Source organism: Boleophthalmus pectinirostris, unplaced genomic scaffold (genome assembly GCF_026225935.1).
Source record: "Boleophthalmus pectinirostris isolate CB_2022bp ecotype Guang Dong unplaced genomic scaffold, ASM2622593v1 HiC_scaffold_17, whole genome shotgun sequence".
Lineage (NCBI taxonomy): Eukaryota > Metazoa > Chordata > Actinopteri > Gobiiformes > Gobiidae > Boleophthalmus > Boleophthalmus pectinirostris.
In genome coordinates this window covers 933146-955434 of record NW_026571115.1, presented here as the reverse complement: position 1 = coordinate 955434, position 22289 = coordinate 933146, and the positions used below count along the sequence as shown (strand labels likewise).

At 40.0% G+C, this 22289-nt stretch overlaps 1 protein-coding gene across 1 annotated transcript in view; it reads right to left on the bottom strand.

Annotated features, from left to right (window-relative positions):
* The window catches only part of grin2ca (glutamate receptor, ionotropic, N-methyl D-aspartate 2Ca), a 172683-nt gene that overhangs the window by 63506 nt on the left and 86888 nt on the right, over nucleotides 1-22289 (bottom strand). Inside the window, exon 5 of the mRNA XM_020925833.2 lies at nucleotides 11755-11966. Within this exon, the coding sequence (XP_020781492.2) occupies nucleotides 11755-11966 (212 nt within the window). The remainder of the gene's footprint in view (nucleotides 1-11754; nucleotides 11967-22289) is intronic.

Sequence of the window (22289 nt, the reverse complement as noted above, 5' to 3'; positions counted from 1 at the left end):
GCAGGGTTATACTGGAGTTTGGCATTTCATTTTCATATGTTGGAGTGAAAGCGTTGTGGTGTCCTCTGTTACATTTGCATATTTAAATGTACAAAAGCTTAAAGGACACATATTTGAGTGACATTTGCCTTACCCCAGTACAGATATCTTGTATAAGCAGGACAAAAGTCACTTAATATTCTAATTGTCGTTAGCTTTACTGCTTCACCCTCATGGCAAAACTCCACTCTGAACATGAACTCTGCTCTGAATGCATAAGGTAAGTGAGGAATAACTTTGAACAACTGCAAATTAACTAGACTAAACTATAGACTAAATACTAAAGCTCAATATTTGTATGGCTGATGTTTTCATGGCTGCTGTTTTTTATTTAATTTTTTTAAGATTCTCTAGATCCAAACCCTGCATTTCCATATCCATATCTGGCCAAAATATGTGGGTCAAAATTTGATGCTAATTAATTAATATTTAGAGTTTGCCCTACACTGCGCTATAACATAGCGAACCAAAAATATAAGGTGTATTCGAATAATTTGTCATTTTATTCTGCAAACATAAAAGTCCATAAAAGTTGCGTAGAAAATCCAGCTCCACTGTGGCTTTGTTGGCATCACAACAGATGTGCCTGTGCTCTTTGACAACCTGCAGTAGATTCTGTTTCTGATCTTTATTCTTTGTTTGGCTACAGTTAAAATCTTGAATAAGCGTCACCTCCTTTCAGCATCATCAAAAACTTTCCTGGAATGCACAGTTTTAGCTCCTTCTGAAAGTCTTCATCATCAGCCCAGTCTACTGCTGGAATTATTAAAAATGTATTGGGCAGATCAAGAGTGTGTGATGACGTCATCGTCATCGTGGCCTGGTTTGGTTGTGCAGGTGTGAGTGTGGAACATAGAACCCGACGCAATCGTACTTGAGCACAGCACGGTTCTAAAGTCCTACAGTGTGAGTGTGCCCTTTAAAAAACTTTCCCTGACAACTAGTTACTTTTATAGTGAAGTAACTCAGTTACTAACTCAGTTACTTTTTGGGAGAAGTAACTTGTAACTATAACTAATTACTTTTTCTAAGTAACGTGCCCAACGCTGCTGAAAATGCAAAATTAGTCAATTTCTTCATGCAGCTTGAGCAACCTCTAAAACATCTCCTTTTTCTTCCAAACTTCTTCCTAAATCATCTTTTGTAAGCTAAAACCTAAAGCAGGGTTCTAATGGAGGTTATCTGAAACTTTATTTTTTGCTATGCTTCGATAGACCACTCTCGTGTTGCTGATTTTGAATTGTTTTCCCCCAAATTACTGTATGTACAATAATTCAAATTTACTAAAAAAAAAAACTTCCTTTTTTCACCAGCAGCATAGCTGTCTGCTGGCTTCTGTAGTCATAGTTTTAACTATAGTCATAGTTATCTTTGTGCACTTATGAAGCTCTACTGATATTTTTTAGGCAGCAGGTCAACCAAAACTAAATATCAGCCTGTGTTGGAGATTTAAGGCTGATTAGTGATACACTAATCAGCCTGATAGGTTGATATATCTCTACAAAATGCACTGCACTGATACTAGAATTACTTTTATAATCTAACGAAATGGAGTTTGTAATCAGTTGGGCCGTTCACCCAAATTACCACTCTGAGCACGTTCTGTCGTTGTGTCCTTAATCACTTATTAATACATTTTTATTCAGAATTAAATTATTTTTTATTCTGAATTAAATTTCTCATGTAAATGTGGCAAGTGTTCCCTCATCAAAAACAAGCCTGAAGAGGTTTTAGATTTCATCCGTGCATGTTTGAGTAATTTAGCGAGCTCTCTTGAGCCCTTTTAGTCCTGGTTCATTCCTGATCTAGTCCTGGTTTAGTCCTGGTCTAGTCAAGGTTTAGTTCCAAACTTTTGTCTCATCTCAGTTGGTACATGGTGTGTCTGAAATATAAAGATATATATAAAAAAAAAAACAACAAAAAAACAGAACAGATAGTGAAAGGCTGCAGAGATGTTGTGACCACAGTTCGAGAAAATACGTCAATGGCTGGAGAGCGCTTCGGGGAGGGCATCTGATGTAATAGTCCATCCATGACTGATATATGTGAGTGACAGGTCCACCGCGCTGAGCCTGGAGGCCTGAGTAAACACAATGAACTCTTCTCCACTCCCTGTTTTTCCTCTGGGCGTTTTGTGTTTACCTCTGTCTCCTGTCCTCCACCACTCCCACTCTCACTCTCACTCCATCTCCCCTCACCCTCCAGCTCTCTCTTCATTCATTCTCTCGCTTTCTCTTCCTGTCTCAAACTCTTCTCCCCCCTCGTCTTTCTCTCGCTTCATCTCTCTTCTCTGATGTTTCTCATGTTAAATTGGTGTTTTTCATGTGTAGAAATCAGAACTCATGTCTTTATTAATGAGTTCAATCACACCTATGAAGCAAAATCAAGTTTTTAATTGTGTTTTTAACCATGTTGTGTTTGTTTCCCCGCACCCGAAGTTGTATTTGGAGTCATTCTTGCATGTTTCAGTAATCTTTCATCACTTATTTGAACGAATCGCTCTGTGGATGTTTCAGTAATCTTTAATCACTTATCTTCAAGAAGCCATATTGTCGATAAAGCCTGCTCTGTACGTACTTCATTCTCACATTTTATTTTCTTAATTGGTGGTATGCGTAGGATTTGACGGCGTTTAAAAAAATCCTGGTGCTCGTTGGTGGTGACAGCCGTGCCGCGCTTCGTTGTGATGTTTTCAGCGACGTCAGCATCAACACTTCTTATAATGTTGTATTTATTTCTGATGTAATTGACTTGTCCGATGACCACATATGATTGATGGACTTGGCTAATGGCTTATGTTATATGATGTGCGGTGTATATTGAGTCATATATTGTGTTGCGTGGACATCTCCTATGGCTCGCTTCAGGATTGGCCAATGAATCTGTGAGCGGAAGGTTTATATGGAAGCGGCACACGGAGAGAACCATGACCTGACGAAGAGCCGCTGATCGAAACCTTCATTAGATGCAGTTTGGGAGTAAGTGTGCAGGCTTTGACTCACTTTCTACAGCGATGTCGGCTCCCACGTCAGCACCGCAGTTTTATAACGCGGAAATCAGCAGACTTATTTCTTTTATTGTTAGGGCCTCTGCCTCCAGTTCTTTGACTTGTTTTGTATGTGTTTTCATTTCTTTCTTGTCTTCGTGAATTAATGTTGCGAGTCCTGCTCCCTGATTGGTGGAGAACTTCTAGACCTGCCCAAACCTGCTTCACCTCCAGACTCCTCCCCCTATTTAAGGAGATTGGGGGCACCTTTTAGGGGTTGCTGGCCTCTGTGGGCTGTCTGTCATTGTGTGTGTTTCAGTGTGTCTCTGTATTTTACTTGCACTTGTACTTGTATTTGTGAAAGAGACACTATAGGCCGGGAGCCATTAACACCCCTCAGGATGTTTTTTGCTATGTTTTTTTCACTAGTATTTCCATCCATCCATTTTCTTCCGCTTATCCGGTGCCGGGTCGTGGACTATTAAGAAACTATTATTTCCTGTTATCTTATATCTTGGGCCATCATGAGTTGATAGGGACCAACCCCAACTCAGCCCTGTTTGGTCTCAGGGCCCAAAAACACCCTTTTTCAGAAAAGCTATTTGCGAAATTATGTAACTGTAAAAAATAAGGTACTGTAACTGCATACATGGTTAAATAACCCTAAAATTTGACATGGTGTATCCTGACAAAGCAGAAAAATATTCTGGGGCTTGTTGCCTTTCTACTGTCAAATATCACCCTCAACATACACCAAAAGGCCAAAAAATGTCTCTCTGCCTGACAAATTGTCAGCAAAGTTGATTATTTTCAAGCATTTTATTGCGTATATCACTGTCTGTGTACTAGTTTAGTTTGTTATGTGTCTGTCATTTCTGTCTCTGTGGTGATTCTGTGGGTTTGAGTCATTATCTGGTCAGTACTGACTTTGTGTTTGTTTGTTAACTTTGCCCCTTAGTTACTCTTTTGTTTAACCCATGTAAATTACTCCCTTTTGCCTAAATTTACCTTTTACATTTGTGTTAAGTAAACCTGATTTAATTTATACAATTTTTCCACTTTTTTTTTTTTTTAGTTACTTCTCTGACCATAGTGAGCTGGGTCGAAACTTTTATTAACTTGTTTTAGATGAATATTATGGTTTCAAATGTGCAGAGTCCAGAGGTGGGGACTTGCAAGTTGTAACTACTTATATATGCTTCTCCTAAACATATATATATAATATGATTTTAGAAAATACTTTTCTCTTTATAGTTGATAAATGCGGTGCTTAATTTTACAAGAACAACTGGAACATGTCCGTCCTACTTCTCTGTTTGTTACTTTGGATGGAACTGAAGTACTGTGAGATGGTGTCATCAAATGTACTACAGTAATATACAGTACACTACAGTAAATCAGAGAGAACTACAAACAACATGATCCTTGCATTTCAGTGCAGACTACACGAAAAAATAACTGTTATTAAGCACTTTTAAATCTGAATTCTTTCTGTTCTGACTGTAATGATGCACATGTCAAAAGGAAAAAAATGCATTTCTACAACTACATAAATACTCATATATAAATATTCCATGACTTGAATGAAGTACAATTTAGTATAAAATTCATATAAATTGCAAAAACCAAAGCTACTTTGGTTTAAAGACTTGAAGCTCAAAGCAGACGACTTGGACATATGAGCCAGTGACTGGAGACTCGACTTGGACTTGCCTGTCTTTGACTTGACTTGGACTTGAGGTCAAAGACTTGAGACTTCCAAAACAACGACTTGAATGATCCAGAGATGTCAGAGATTATAAGTAGGCCAAGCACAGGTCTTCACTCCACACCTGGTGGTGCTAAAGTCCTACTGTAGCTGCTCTGGGGTAGACTAATGGAAACTGCCAATCTGCACTTCAGTTTCCTCAACACCACCCGTCACAAGCACACATATCACATTAATAATAAGCAGCGTGGGCAAAGTGTCTTGCCTAAGGACACAACAACAGTATGCATAAATGCGCTTTCCTCTCTCGCGTCTCAGACAAAACTCAAACAGAGCCTGGATATTAGTTTTGTTTGTTTTGAAAAATGCGTCATTGCAAATAATCAGCCACCGTGATTACCGGGAGTTGGTTCAGTATTTTGCAACACTGCTGAAATAAGCGGGAGTCGTACTGCGCCTGCATAATACGACAAGACTAGTTCAGTCTAAAGAGTTTCACAGTGGTACAAACTTATTCCCCACTTTCATAACACATTCCTGGCATAATTTCTTACTGAGATGAGTTTTTACAAGTTTTTGACAACTTTTCCTAAAAACAACTACACCAACAACACAGCCGAAATACTTTTTGGTTCGCGGATGATAAAAATGCTTTATAATTCGATCCAGACAGTACACAGCGGTCTTATTTTGACACTTAAAGCTGCTTTTACAATGTGTAAAACTGAGGGCAAGACTCTTTTTACTTTATTAAATAAAAAAATTAGGCACAGCCACTGTAAGAGAGAGGTACTGCAGGGGGTCGATGATCGGACAGATGAAGATGAACTGGTGTTAGAGAATTTTATGATATAAATGTATTTCTTTGATTAAAGTCTCATTAAAGTGTTACTCATTTATATATGTAATTCTTTCATTAAAGTATTAATCATTTAAAGGGTGAATCATTTAAATATTGGTAAAAACTGGTTTTCAGTGGGTTCTGTCTGTTCGCTCCTTCATCACGTCTCTCTTCATCCCCTCGTCTCTCGCTCCCTGTCAAACTGCAAACACATTGGATTCTAGGCTAAATGTGAAGAGTTTTGTAGTTTAACTTTTACGCACAGTGGAACTTAAGGTCCACACATACTATCGCACACAGGCTCTGGAGTCCGCATTATGCAGCCAGCTTTGTCTCTACCGCAGAGTGACCGGGAGAGGAGGAGGAGCAAACAGGAGAGGAGGGGGGAATCGTGTCTTTCCTCTCACTCCTCAGATCAGAGTGACTGGAAAAGTTCAGTGTCCCATATCAAACTCTTGTCTGTGCACTGTGGCTCCTCTCTCGTTTAATCAAATTGTTAAAGAAGAGTCACACTTTGAGCTTATTTTCCATGATGTCATTGCTCCATTGTTCTGGGGCACAAAAGCACAAAAAGCACATCTTAAACTTCAGGCCTGAATTAGCTTTGGTCAGACTCAGGCTTATTTCTGTCATGGAACGAATTGACGCTTAAACTGGAGATGGAGCTAGTTTCAGCTCAGGATTTTAGGACAGTCCTGGACTTATCCTTAAGTGACTTTGATGGAATACCCCCCTAGCACTGAATGTACAATAACAGTTGAGTAGTTATGTATGTATGCGAGCGGGTAGTGACGACACACGGGCAGGTCGAGTGAATCAAATGAACAAAGAATGGGAGAAAAATACCTGCCCTGAAAGCAAGTGCCATTTCCTGGTCTGAGGCTGAGAGAGTGACTTTAGTGTATTTATTATATAAAACCCATCAGCGAAGGTGATTGGCTCACCGGCTGCGCTTCTGGTTTAGTCCTGGTTTAGACCTGGTTTAGTCCTGGACCAGACCTGGTTCAGTCCTGGATTAGTCCTGGACTATTCAGCAGTCAGACTAATAGGCTGACCTCGATTTATCACGGGCACGGGCGGGTAACAACTGGAATGTTAACGGGTCCAGGCGGGTGCGGATTTAACTTTGATTTAATCACGGGTTAACAGGCGGCGGGTGCGGGAGGGTGCGGGAGGGTGCGGGAAGGAGCGGGAGGGTGCGGGAAGGTGCGGGAGGGTACAGGAGGGTGCAGGTCTCCAAAAATGGACCTGTGCAGGACGACACGACACTAGGCCCACTTTAATATAAAACACAGCTGTATTTCATTTATATAGTAGGGGTCCCTGCTCCAGCTCTCCATCAGTTTAGGAGTCTGTGGCCTGAAAAACCTTGAAGACCCCTGTGTTGTAACATTACTCCGTCAACAAAATAACATGTCTGAAGAGGTTATGCATGTTTGAATAATTTAGTGATCTCACCCATGCTACCACACAACAATTCTCCATAAATATACAAAAAATGATACAAAACTGTACGCTACAACTTCACAAATCTGATGTGATGCGCTGTGGTTTCATTCATGGAAATAGACATTGATTGTGTTGTGATGGCACTCCGAAGGGGGACTTAACACGGAGAGCAAAAGAAGGGGGTACTCAGAAAACATACAAAACATCTTGGCCGGATTTTCAAAACAGTAAAAGAGAACACGATGATCGAAATATGATATGTGAAACAGTTAATACCCCTTTAAAATAAAACACCCCGTTTAACCTTACTGACCTTATCTGATCTCGTTTCATTTCTCGCGCTCACTGTTATTCCTTTGTCTTTAACTGTGTATCCATTTTGTGATAACGCGACACGACTCCGGCACTTAATTTCCCCATCTCCTCTTGTGGCTGGTCTCATTTTAGCTCATTGTGCGTAATGGCTAATGCAGGGTCCGCTAATGACCGCTGATATCGGTGTGGAGGCGCAGGATGGATGGGGCAGTCTAATCGCCGGCTCTGACTGATACGTGCCCGTGCGGACCCCCCGTTTGTGTGATTGGGTCGGGGCTGTAATGAGGGGATCACCTCGGAGGAGACGTAAAGAGGAGAAGAGGGGGGAAAAGGAGGAGGGAGAGGCGTTTAATCTCAGGACTAATGGCACTGCGGGCTACATGAGGGATCAATTAGAGAGGAGGGCTAACCTGACAAAGACTCAAGAGCTGGGAATGAAGAAGAAGAGGAGGTTTGTTTTAAAGGTTTGATACAGCACGCATCAGTGGTGGAACGTAACGCAGTAAAAGAAGTAAAGTGTATACATTTTAGGTACCTGTACTTTACGTTGGTACTTTTTACCTTTATTAAATTTGAGAGCATGTGTCTGTACTTTCTTCTCCACTCCATCTTTGAACAGGATTGAAAAGTAAAAGTATTTTTTTTTATTACAGTTTGAGAGCTGCTGAAAATATATGATGGGGTATATATATATATATATATATATATATATATATATATATATATATATATATATATATATATATATATATATACACACACACACATATATATTATATTATTATTATTATTATTATTATTGCAATTTATTATTATTTTTATTTTTTTCTGGAGACAGTGAAGGATGGTTTATGTGCACGAAAAAATAATTAGAATTGAATTTTAATTTTGCTTTTGCTCATATATATTTATTGACTCACTTTTTTATTTCCTTGTTTTCTCTATATTTATGTCTTTTCTTATTTATTTACTTATTACTTCACTTATTACTTTATTATTATTATTATTATTATTTATTTATTTATTTTTATTGTTTTTTCATGTCTGGACACAATGGGGGAGGGTAATGGGAGGAGGATTTGGGAGGGTCACATTGTATTATTTATTTATTATTATTGTTTTTCTCTGTGACATCTGCTTTATGTGTACAAAAAAGTAATTAGAACAAAAAACAGTGAGAGATAAAGCTGCTGAAAAGGGTTTACTTTTGCGTTTGGTATCTGTACTTCATTTAGTACTTCTTCCACCATTGGCAAGCATTTTAAACTTCCAATTGAGTCTCGGTATTTATTTGTACAATGTGGAATATTCTAGGTATATGAAAAACGGATAACATTATTTAACACTCACAAAAGAAAATTGAATTATTTCAGATTACAGTTCACACCTTAGAGTAATTTAATAACAGACACTCCTCACTGTAAACAACTAGTGTGTTTACAGCATTATTGTGGCTTTTATTCTCTTCTAAACATGCTTTCCTCCCCTGATAAGTATTTGAAAACACTTTTTAAAAAACACCTCTGTTTCAAGTGGGGCATTTAGGTCTTAGAGCTCCCTCTGCAAACATAAAAGCATAATTCGCGGAAGTTATGGAAGACATTTTCATTTTCTAAACATAAACAGCTCCCCCTGCTGTTAAAAATGGGAATGAACAATGAGAAAATAAACAAATGAGATCCTTAACCCCAGTGCAATGCTGTGTAAATAGAACTATGTGTAGAATGATGATTTATGATCTTAGGCTATATTTATATGATGAACAAAAGATGCACAAGTGGCGTCGCATCTTCACTTTATATTCCACATCTAGACAATAGTTTTTGGGAGGAAATCTGCTTTCATACAGTGAAGCAAAAGTGTAGAATAAAATTAAAGGAACAAGGGCGTCTTTGGACATATGGAAGTTTTCACGTCACGCATTTTCAGCAGCTACTTCTTCCACAAAGTTGTTCCACCATCGACTGGTTCTCCAAGGTCTTGTCCATAGTTGTCTGACTCACCTGCGACGAACTGGTGCATCCAGAATTTGACAGAGGTGATTGCAGAGCCTTCTCTGTTCACTAAGGCTACGTTCAGACTGCAGGGCTTAACGCTTAATTCCAATTTTTTTGTGAAATCCAATGTTTTTGTGAAGTCGTTCACATTTCCAATTAAATGCAACTTGTATGTGATCCCCTGTATGAACGTTAAATGGCCCGAAAATGTCCCGCATGTGCACTGGAGACACGATGACGTCAACCGCAGCGAGCATGCTCTGTGTTTACGGAAGTTGTCCAAACATGGATGTGAGCATTGAGCACCTGACGATTTTAAAGTTCCTCTCGTACCACAGCCAGAACATGAACAACTTACTTGTTTTAAGGAGGAGATTGAGAAGGAGAAGGACGAGGTTTTTGGCCGTGGTGTTTCATGGGACAGCGGCAGCGACGTCCGTTGAAAAGAACATGTGGATGTGGATGTGGAGACGGAGCCAAGAGTGGTGAGTGGTGATGTGTTTCACTTCAGTGACACAGAGTTCATTAACAATTTTCGCCTACTTCAGCGCAGAATAGTGACGTTTGTGTCTTGTTGATAACGTGTAGGTGGATGAATGCACTTTGGCCGTTCACACTGAAGTCACATGTCAAAAAATCTGATATGTATCGGTTTAAGGAGCACATATCCAAGTGTCCTGGGTCACATTTGAAAAAATCGGATCTGTGTCGTTCAGACTGTTATTAACCCTCTCCAGGCAGGCGTTGCAGATTTGCAACAGCTAAATTCCAATTACCTACTTACTCTAAATCCATATTTTATGAGCTTTTTTTACTCAGGAGCCATTTCTCCCATCCATGCTGATAAATGTGGACGATGCAGACTGTGCAAGAATGACTACACGCAAACGGCCTGCCAGAAGTGCAAAATACTTATTTTGTTTACAAAGGATAAAAAAGTCAGGATTGTATATTACTACCCCATATGATAATTTTCCCCTAATATCAGATTTTTCCTGATACTAAAAATTAATTTGAGCCTGAGAGGGTTAAAAGATCAGATACAGGTCACATAGAGGCCAAAACATCGGATTTGGGTCACTTCAGGCTGCAGTCTGAACGCAGCCTATTAGTATGTCTGCAGATTCTGTACATTTGTTGGGAGTCTCCTGTAAGTTTATTAGAGCTGCAGCTTGAAGGTCCGATGAATGGAAATGATCTGACATGTTTGTTTCTGTGTACTGTATGTATGTGATGTAAAAGCGACCTGAGCAGATCTGACCAGAGTTTTGTATCTTGGGCAGTGTAGATGGAAACACTACAGTGGAGTGTATTCAACTTTTCCACTCTGGAGGGTGGTTTCAGATTTTTGCGTTTTTAAGCCTCAAACACATCGTCACCATCTAAACCAGGGCTGTTCAAACTTTTTTCATCAAGGGCCACATATCTAAACACAGATGAAGCAGAGGGCCGATCAAGGGCCATAGACTGGTGCTCAATACAGTGAATAATAGAAACGTGTGCATGTTTAACACATTAGAATCAGCCATCAGTTTTTATTCATGCTAAGATACTTAAATATTGGCTTTATTAAGGAAAATGTTTTAAAACTTGCAATAAAAAGTAAATTTTTAATTGATGCAAGGTGTGGGTTTATTTTCTTTCATTGATGCTTCACTGTTATTTGAATCATATCAAAATGTTTCTTGTTATGTTTTCTTTTGGTCCAATCAAGGTCCAAAGGGGGGCATATGTGAACCTGGTAGCCTGATCAATATGTCCACAAAATATCCTGCAAAAACAAGTTTATCAATATGTAAGTAGACTTTCTTGCTAAAATGAGCTAATCAATAAGTTAATATTTCAACAAGATGTCATGTATAAGAGCTGTCTACTCTGCTGTTATTCAGAGATGCTGTTGACTGGATCCTGTAATCATTTGAATCAAGTTCTGGAAACTGCTTGGGCTAAAATAAAGAGATTGTAGATTTTTCCATCTCCTGATTTTTTTTCTTTTTGAGTTACTTGCGAGTTACCTCTGGGAAAGCTAACAAAGGTGATTTGGGCCAATTCTCCTGGACGTCTGAGGGCCAATAAAAATTTGTCTGAGGGCCGCATTTGGCCCATGGGTCATAGTTTGGACATGCCTCGTCTAAACAAAAGGCACTTCCGATAAAATATTTTGTCCTTTTTTTCCACAAGCATTCTCGTGTAAACAGCCCTTTAAAAACTGTAGGAGAAGCCTGTAGTTTTACCAGTGACACAACTAAACTGGCAAAATGCAAACAGAACATTTTTGACTTCTCAGAGACTAAACCCTGTCAGGACTGAAGAAACATATTAACACGAAAGTAATCTCCATGGATACAAGCTGGTGGCCGACGCGCCATAAGAACAGTTACACAGTGCACTTTAAATGCATTATCATGTGCAGACTTACGCCTCCGTCTTGTTGGACTGTCTCCTGCAGGGGACAGTGTTGCTCACACACGTCCCGGTGGCGGGGTCCACGGCCTCCACGATCACAAAGGGCCTCTCCTCCAGCGTGGCCACGGTCAGGTGTCTGTAGTCGGACACGGGCTGCAGGTACGAGCCAAACCGAGGCCACACCGGGTACCTCACCTGCAGGATGCCCATCTCATACGTGCCCACCTGAGGAACGACAAAGCAGAGAGGGGAGAGGGTTAGAGAGGACAGAACCATACCATAACATCAGCATTTAAATATCTGGATTAAACACAGAAGGGAACCTGGACTATATCAGAACTAAACCAGGACTAGAACAGGTCCAAATCAAATCTATATCGGAACTAAACTGAGTCAAAAGTCAGACAGCACCATGGAAGAAGTAAGAGCACGTTGACAATCTGTGTATCATTCATTTGTTTTTCAATATAAAACCAAAAATAAGAAAACAAAAAAACAAGTATTTTCTTCATTATTTGTAACCAAAGCCAAAATTAAAGAAACAGATAATGATTCATTTTTTCAGTTTTCGATTTTGTGTTTAAATGAATAATGGAAAAAAGGGATAATAACCGTTTCCTGTTTAAATGACATAAACTGCGATGCCGAACTTTTGCATCACATACGGACTGAATTAGGACTAAACAAGGACTAAACCAGGTCCGGGAATAGACTGGAACCAGACCGGGACTGAGACCAGGACCAGACCAGGACTGAGACCAGGAATGAGACCAGGACTGAGACTGGGACCAGACCAGACTGAAACTGGTTTAATCCTGGTTCAGTCCTGGTTCAGTCCTGGTTCAGTCCTGGTTCAGTCCTGGTTCAGTCCTTATGCATTGCAAAAGTCCGGCATCGCAGTTTAAGTTACAGAAATGGAAAAGGTCGTTATCCGTTTTTTCCATTATTCATTTAAACACAAAATCGAAAACTGAAAATAGTTGTTTTATAATTTTCTTATTTTTGATTTTATATTGAAAAATGAATTGAACGAATAATACATGGATTGTTGACACATACTCACTACAACAAAACTGAGAATTCTGAGGAGGATTAAAAACACAACTGAGCCTAGACTAGATGAGGACTACATCAGGACTAAACTGGGATCAAACAGGACCAAGAGTCACTTTTGAACAAGAAATTGCTTTTAAATCAGGAATCTCAAACTTGCCAAATGCGGTCCCCGAGATAATTTCTTCTGGCCTACGAAGCATTTTCTAATTTCTATTAATAGTGTCCCGGAGATAAACTGCATAAGACAATTTGAACTACAGCCCATGAAATAGATACTACATAAATAATATGTTATACAATATGCCCCACGGCCAACACTGATTTTGTAACTTGGGCCCATCCTCTAATCGGTTTGAGAGTTTGAGACAGCTGTTTTAAAGGATAGATCCTCATGGCAACACATAAGGACAGAATAGTTAACAAGAAAAGTGACTTCATCAATACCTAAACAAATTAAGATGACATGAATTAACAACATTTTATTATGAATTGAGTACATTTCACTGGACAAGTAAAATGATCTTAGCCTGATTAATCAGCTGGTTTCACTTTGTGGAAACTGTCTGATCTCGCAGCATTAGGATTTGTTCACTCAATGATAAGCAGGTACTTTTTTTTATTTAACCAATCTCTGCTATTTGGTTGTGACGTATGTAATCCACCAAATCCCGTAGGAAGAAGGGCAATAACTTCTTTCCCCTTGATAAAATTCACCAAACATTCTCTTTGTTCCGGCTTTAAATCCTCGATCTCAGGAATCGTTGCCAACACAGAATGTCTGTCTTTGTCTACATCCATCTCGACCGCTTTGTTTACTGTTGTGCTGTAGCCTGGCTAAAATTATCTGCCAATGGAACAAGACTTTTTGAAGTTAAAATATAAAAATATATCTTACTACAGATATGAAAAACAACAACTCTTTGCACTTAAAATAAGAAATCAAAATTAATGTTACATGAATTTAAAAAAAAAAACAACTTTCATTCCACTGGCAGATCATTTTCATATCTATATCAAGTTTAATCTACTCAAATAAAGTCAAATGTTCTTAACTTAAAGGTGCATTGTGTAACTTTTCTTGTGGAGGGTTCGTCAGATGTTTTCCTCCATGGAGATGTTTTTGCTTTGTCTGGATTGTTCCACAGTATGGTATGAGACCAGACCAAGTTACAGGGGTCAGATCTGTGAGAACAGTGAGAATTCCTGTATTTCGAGGTATTTTGAGCTATAAAACCACCTGGAATTGAATAAATGTAAGATAGAGCTCTTTAAAGTCATATTGTGGAACATTGGAAGCAGGGTATTCGACATGGGAATCAGCTGGAGTCCCCCTGGTTGGAAGGTCCCCAAGCTGGAAAGTCCCATTGAATTGTAACCTTTATGAAAGTTAATCTATGCACATATAAATAAAAATATAAAACATACATATTTTTTCATTTTATATATGTGTTTGTGTGTATTAATTACACAAGCAAGTTACAGAATATCTCAACGTATTTGTTCATACTTTCAAATAAAACATGCAAAAATGATGTGGTCTCAAACACACACAAATAGCGTCAATAGTGTGTCAAACCGAACCTTCTGTATTCTCAATAAATGTGCCACAACTATTTCAGGATTTTTTTCTTACATATTTCAATGAAAGACATAGTTAAGATCTTCCTAAAAATGATTCTGAATGTTTTTGAATGATTTCTGTAGCTTATTAAGTTTCTTGTGTTGCGCTAGCAGCAGGTAAGGACATAATTCAGATTTCTTCCCAAATCAATAGTTACAGATGGGGGGAACAAGAAAAAATGATTTTAAATACAATTTCATAGTAAACTTCTACGAGCAAGTGAGGATTATATTGAGATTACATACTGAAAAAATGTGTGCTGCTTCAGCAAGATCGGAAAAATGGCAAACAAGGCCCGACATCTGGTCTCGCTACATTCACATTTCATTTTATTTTCATATAGAATGCAGATTTTCTCTCTCAATACATCACAGGCCGAGAGAAAGGGACACTCGAGCTGGGACATTCAAGCCAGGGGGACGCTCGAACTCAATGAAACAAGAAGGTGACAGACTGTTACAGCTTGCGGCCTGGCTCCGCCTCGCCCGGCGCTCCTTGTTTGTTTTACCGCGTGTGCCTTCCATATTTACATGTCCTGTGTGGTACCTGGCGCCTGATTGGTGGGGTGTGGTCCCATTGCTGTTGAGCAGGTTCCAATGTTCATCATGACTGGTTGGAGGATTGACATCCCGCTCCTCCAACCCCCTTCCTGCACATCCCATCACCTCATCCAATAAAAGTGCTGTGCGCCTGTTCCTCCAGGCAGCTGGATGTCAGTTTCAGTTCACCACCGTCACTGATAGATGTGTGTTTGTCACATCCCTTTTGCTACTGAGCATTTTGAGACTCTAGGGTCGCTATTGACCGATCATTTGTTTGTATTTGCCAGTTTGGCTCAGCCCTTGGGCATTTGTATTTTCTTTGAGTTATTTAACCCAATAGAGGTATTGTTTAGTTCAGGGGCACTCAATACGTCAATCGCAATCTACCAGTCGATCGCCAAGGTTGTGTGGGTAGATCGTGTGTCTCATCTCGGACTCGCGTTTGGACTGGTAATAAACTTGTACAGGTGTGCAGGAGCGTGTGGGGCGTCTCAGTGCGGCCTGTGCGCTCATTTGAAACCTGCGGAGACTCTACGGCACATCACAAACACACACGCTCCCCTATGCACGGCTCGTCTGCAACAGCGTGTGCCCTCGTGTACCAGCGTGTATCACAGGACAGGTTCAACTTCCTAAACATCCTACCTGTCCATCTGCCTCACGTCAGCACGCCGCCCCTCGCCTTTTCACGCTCTCGCTCCTTCCTGCGTACAGCGAACACAAGCCCCTCCCACAGTGCGGCTGATTAGAAGAGCAAGACCAAACGTGAAGCAAAAACCAGTCTAAATTTGTGTTCCAGTGTTGGCACAAAGCAGGTCTACAGCATAGAGCGGATCTACAGAACAGACCTACTGCCACATTTGACTGAAGTTTGTCTAACAAAAGTGCACAAATGCATCTGTGTTTGTCACGATGTGCGTTTGGTTTGATAAATGTGCAGAGGCTGGTAAATATCACTGCAAAACCAGAAAAGAATGTAACTCCAGTTTGGAATTTTAAAAAACAGGTTTAAAAATCTTTTTCACTTTTTTCACAGTTTTGTGTAAAGTGCCAGAGGAAGTTCTCTTAAAGAAGGGGTTCTCAAACTGTGGGTGAGGGTCCAAAAAAGGGGCACAGAGTGTTTCAGTGTAGTTTGATTGGCTTTTTATTAGGTAGATCTTTTTGACTTGGTCATTTTGGTCAAATTTTGATTTATCGTATGTAAAACTGTTTTGTTTTTTTGTTATTATACTTACTTACATTTACTTTACAAAAGCCACTTACCTTACATCACATCTTGTTTGTGTTACTTTCCTTTGTCCCTAGTACTGGTTCGTAACACAGACCCCTAATCAAAAAGTTACAGTGCACTTTTAAGTCATTTTAACTTACCTGGATATAGTTTTTTGCAGTGAATATAGAATTATGAAGTTACAAAAGTAAAAGCACTACTTTGTCCCCATCTACCTGGTCTGAAAACAAATATATTTTGAATATACCGGATTTGTGCTTCATTTTGTTCTGTTTACAAAAATGAAACCACACAAAAACTGTGGGTTTTACGACCAAACTGCTCCTCCATACTCAAACCGCAGTAGCCCATTTTCCCAACTCCAACACAATGAATTTTCGGTCACAGGATTGTTTACTTTGCCCCTGATATATTCCACCTCTGAAATGCTCCAAAATTCACAGTTTACCAGCTCTTTTTTTTAATGGATTTAGTCATAACAATAATCTACCTGAAGAACAACCAGAGTCCCCCTCTCTCTGCTCCTCCCCTGAGACACTTCCGCCTCAGGACATCGGAAACCTGCGTAACTCTTCCATAAATGACACATAAATCTTGGTCGTCTCTCTCCCGCTGTTGGCTGTGTACCAGAGCTTCTCCTTTAGCTCGCATCAGTCTGAAGTGTGGCCTGAATAAACAAACAGCCCCAGGATCACAGGGGGAACGCAGCAACCGCTCATTTACATAACAGTCTGGTCAAAGCATAGGCTCCCATTCATCTGGATTTCACTGTGCAGAAATGATCGTGTGTGTGTGTGTGTGTGTATGGGAAACAGGTGGAATTATCGAGGTGGAATTTTGAACGTAAGTGAATTATCCTGTCTCTGTATTGTTAAATTCACTGTAGCAGAGAGTTTGCCCGAGCAGACAGTTCATTCTGTGTTCTGTTCGAATTCGGAAGGATCTAGAACCGGACCATAAACAGTAGGGATGGGACGAAACTGAGGGTGGAAAGTAAGGAATTACATTTACTCACGTTACTGTAATTGAGTCATTTGTAATTTTTTTAAGTCGTTTTTGAAATAGGTAATTGTACTGTTACTCAACTACATTTTGACCCAAGTATTTTACTTCTTTACGTTGGAACCCACCCTCGTTACCAAATAAAAAAAACAAACAAACAAACAAAAAACAATCTGCCAAAAATGAAATAAAATTTGGCGGTCTTGGGACAGACTTGGTATACTATACAAGGGTATAGTCCTGGTTTAGTCCTGGTTTGGTCCTGGTAGAGTCAAGTTCTTGTATAGTCCTGGTTTGATCCTGGTATAGTCCTGGTTCGGTACTGGTTTGGTCCTGGTTTGATCCTGGTATAGTCCTGGTTCGGTCTGGTTGGTCTGGTTTGTCTGGTTTGTCCTGGTATAGTCTGGTTTAGTCCTGGTTTGGTTCTGGTATGGTCTTGGTTTGGTCCTGATTTGGTCCTGGTTGGTCCTGGTATAGCCCTGGTTTGGTCCTGATTTAGTCCTGGTTCAGTCCTGGTATAGTCCTGGTTTAGTCCTGGTTTGGTTCTGGTATGGTCTTGGTTTGGTCCAGATTTGGTCCTGATTTGGTCCTGGTTGGTCCTGGTATAGTCCTGGTTTGGTCCTGGTTTACCTCTGTTGTCTTTAAAATGTACAAAGTTTGCTCTGTATCACCTAAAAGTTGATTTAAACAACTTCTGCTAGATTAGATTTATGATATAAATAGTAATAAATAGTAATGAAGTAACTTTTACTCAAAAGTACTTTTTTTTTTTTTTTTTACTCTTTTACTTTTACTAGTAGATTTTTAGATGGTTAATTTTACTTTTACTTGAGTAGGAATTAAGCAAGTAAATATACTTTTACTTAATTCAAAATTTTCAGTACTTTTTACACCTCTGGATGATTTTCACAAGATGAGATGAGATACGAGATTGGATCCAAGCGAACAAGAAAAAACGAGATTTTATCACAATCCCTAATATACAAATTTCACAATCCTTTTTCCAATTTTGACCTCACAGTGTTTTTATTTTTTTTTTTTTTTTGTGAGGTTGGCAATTCCAGAACTGAAATCATCTAAATGATTGTAGTGAAGGTTTGTGGAGTTTAAAAACTCAGTGGAGCACTTTCTGTATTACCACATCACAGAGTTCTTTCGGTGTCGGAGAAGAACTCAGTCTAAATCTGCAGGGTTTGTGTGTTAAACATGAGTGAATGAAACAAAACACAACTTCAGACATGTTTTCGATGAAGAAACATTATAACATGGATCAGAAAACAGTCATCATCGCCACATTAGTTCACCAATTTTTGCTTAAACTTCCTTATCAAAACCCGTAGAGGCGAGAACAATCAGAACGGAAATCCGATAACTTCCGTCAGCTCTAACTGTTGACGTTTCAATAATGCGATAACTCCCGAAATCAGATTACGATCAGATTTCGAGGCTTGAATAAACAAATACCCGACAGATCACAGGGGTAAACGCGCGCGCCGCTAATTTACATAACACATCTACGGTCAAAGCGAGGAGCCCCATTCATCTGGTTTGATTCGGAGAGAGATTGAAGAACGAAACGCTCAAAAGGGATCAGGCAGTAATCAAAGACGAACCTCAAGACCACTTAGATGAGAGGAGCGTGAGCCGTTCAGATGCAGATTGTGGCTTAACTCAATATGTTGGATCCGAGCGGGGACAGTTTCACATATTATTAGGTCAATAGGGATTTGCATCGTCAGGGTTATTGCCAGGGTAATTAAATATCTTTCACTTAAATCGAATTGTTCCGCGAATTAGCATGTGTGTTCGGGTCTCTCATATGCAAAGTGTCATCGCCGCTGTGGTCAATGTTCAGTGTCGTTTATCGTTACTGTACTCCAGGGGGCGCACAGAGAAGGGTTGGTGGTAAAGTACTAGAGCTACAAACTGGTGCACGCTGCTTTTCGAAAGCAAATGAACTCTCAGCGTCTAATCGGGTTTGTTTATTTCAGGCACTACTTTTCAAAGCAAGTAACACGTCTAGTCTAGGTGAAATTGATTTCAGATTTATCAAAATGCATTTAAACCTGGGAGCCACAATTGAGGTGTTGTGGTTTGAATCTGAAAAATCTCAACACTTCTGGGGAAGCTGATACGTACTCGAGCATGGGTTCGGACAAATTTTTAGAACTTATCTTGGGGCTCGGGTTGGACTCGGACACATCATCGCGTCAAGTGTTTCCTTCCTTTGAAAACTGTGTTATTGTTATTTGTGAAATTTGGTGCAATACTTCAGATACACGATTTGTAAAGCACAGAACATTGGCGATAAAGTCCACAGGAAATAGAGTCACTATCTCGAATCTGCAGCTTCACCTTGATCTGTGCGCTGTGTGGATGTAACACGTGAACTACTTCTGCCTTTGTACTTTAAAAGAACACCTCAAACTGGATTAATAATGCTGTTTTCTGAACTGGTGTCATTATTTGCAGAGGATAATTTCTATGGATAATGTTTTGCATGCTTTTTTTTTTTTTAGTAGTAATTACACACGGGGGGGTCAGGACTAAACCAGGTCTAAACCAGGACTAATCTTGGACTTAAGAGAGAGAACACCGAGCAGTTTGTCCGCAAAGCGCCATCGGGCAATTGCGGCAATTAACTCTGTGAGGTGCGGAGCTGAGCCGGTCCTTTCTCCTGCGTCACCTCCAAGCCCGTCCTGACAGTGAGTCCTGTTTCAGTTCTGGTTTAGTCCTGGTTTAGTCCTGTTTTAGTCCTAGTTCAGTCGTGGATTAGTCCTCCTCTTCAGTCCTGGAATCAGTCCTGGTTTAGTCTTGGTTCACTCTGTGGAGTAGGCAGCGCAAAAGTTTGATATAATCTCGGGTTAACGGGCAGGTGCAGTCCTGTACTCGCGGGTGTGGTGTTGTACTGGGGGTCTCCAAAAATTAACCCGTGCAGGACTCTGCTCTGTAGGGCTCCATTACGAAATAAATGAATCTTCAGTTCGTTACATAAAGAAGGAGGAAAATAACAAAAGGACGACAGCAGCAATAAGTTTTAAGAAGGATGTAAAAAGGGTTGCACCTGTCCTGTCTGAGAAAAGTGTATAAAGTTTGTGCTGAGGGGTTTTACAGCCTTAAAACAGATAGAATAATTGTAAAATATAAAGTTGACTACTTCATGGATTTCACTTATCGCGGGTTATTTTTAGAACGTAACCCCCGCGATAAACGAGGGACACTGTACTCTCACCTCACAACCTGTGCACATGGACTCCCACTTGTCCCGACCAGGACAGAAAAAGGAGAATTTCTTGTACAAGTCATTGTTAAATGTGCATTTGTGCTTCGGTATGTTGCAGACTGACTGACTGTTTGTGTCTCGCTCCTTCTGAGTCACAGACGCTACGAGAGACGCTCAGTTTAATGACGCCCCCAATCACCTAGATGGTACTGCCCTCCAAAAACCCGGACATTTGCATCACTTTATAAAAAAAAACCTGGACGCTCCGGACATGATGCAAAATACGGACTTAAAATGTCTGGGAAAGAGGAAAATTTGTGTTTTTTCTGCACAGACGTTTGGTCACCCTAGATAATGTGGATGAGATGCTGCACTTTAACTTTACCACTTTACGAGAGGTGAGTAATAAAGTCTTCTCATTATTTTCGCTTTATCCCGAGTTTGTATTTTGCATTATTGTGTCCGTTAGAGCTCACACAAACAATATCCTACATGTGTCGTGGGAGGAGTAGGAGTGTGTGTAGGAGTCGGCCTATGAAAATAATGCAATTTTAATTGTGTCAGGTTCAATTGAACTTGGACACAAATATCTATTGGGCTTGGGTTGGATTCGATCATTGCTTCCGACAGCAGTGATCGAAAAAATTCTTCTCAATCCTCCTCAGATTAGCCAGGATGGTGCCACCTAGTGCCTCCGCTCAATTTCATTTCTCTCCAGCGACTAGGTCAGGAATCAGAATACACTAGACGGTTTGCAAAAACCCCAGAAGTGTGAGTTTGGGCACCAGCCAATCAGTGAAGAGCCATACATTCTGTGTTGTCAACGATTCCCGAGATCAAGGATTTAAAGCTGGAACAAAGAGAAAGTTTGGTGACTTTTATCAAGGGAAAAGATGTTATTGTCCTTCTTCCTATGGGATTTGGGAAAAGCTTAATATACCGTTATCAGCACATTACATACATCATGACCAAATAGCAGTGATTGGTTAAATTTAAAAAAGTACCCACCTACCGTCAAGCGAATGAATTCTAATGCTGCAAGGTCAGACGGTTTCTACGAAGTGAAACCGGCTAATGAATCAGGCTACACTCAGATACCTGCTGCATGTAACCACGCAATTTTCATTAAGCACAGTCTAGAAGCAGCATTCAGCTGCACAAGGTAAGAAACAGCCAATAAAATATTAGATGTGTTTAGACATACTATATACTATTACATGTTGCTGATCTATGTTTCCCAAAGGTGTGGATATGTATGAGGATGCACCGATACCAATACTGGTATTGGATACTGGCTCAAAAGCAAATGAAATTGCAGGTTCCTGTCAAGTTTGTTTATTTCACTTTCATGTCACTACTATTCAAACCACAGCACAGTCTAGGAGAGGCATTCAACTGCACAAGGTAAGAAACAGCCAGGAAAAGATGTGTGTGGATATATTCTTAGACAAGTTTAAGATCAACTGCTCCCTCCATGAGGACTAGCACATTTTTCAGTGTTTTGGTCCACTAAAGTGAAAGTGAAAACTACTTCAACGTAAATGAGACGCTGGGTCAGTTATCAGCTTCCAAATATTGGTTCAGCACAAATCCTGGTTGGGCCTATACAGTGATGTAAGAAGAGATACTAGCCCAACTAAAGGCCACTAGAGGATTTTTTGGTCTTAAACAATTTTTAAACGTGCGACAAAAAGTGCACACCACAGACACAGAGAATCTTATGAGATTTAAAATCTCCGATCACAAAGACTGCAGCGGGATCTGTCTGTGGACCACGGGATATAAAGCTGTGATTGTGTCAGCTGTTTCCTGTCTCCAGAAAACCACTCACTTTGAGACTCTTAAGTGTCCAAAAGATCAGAGCTCTGCACTT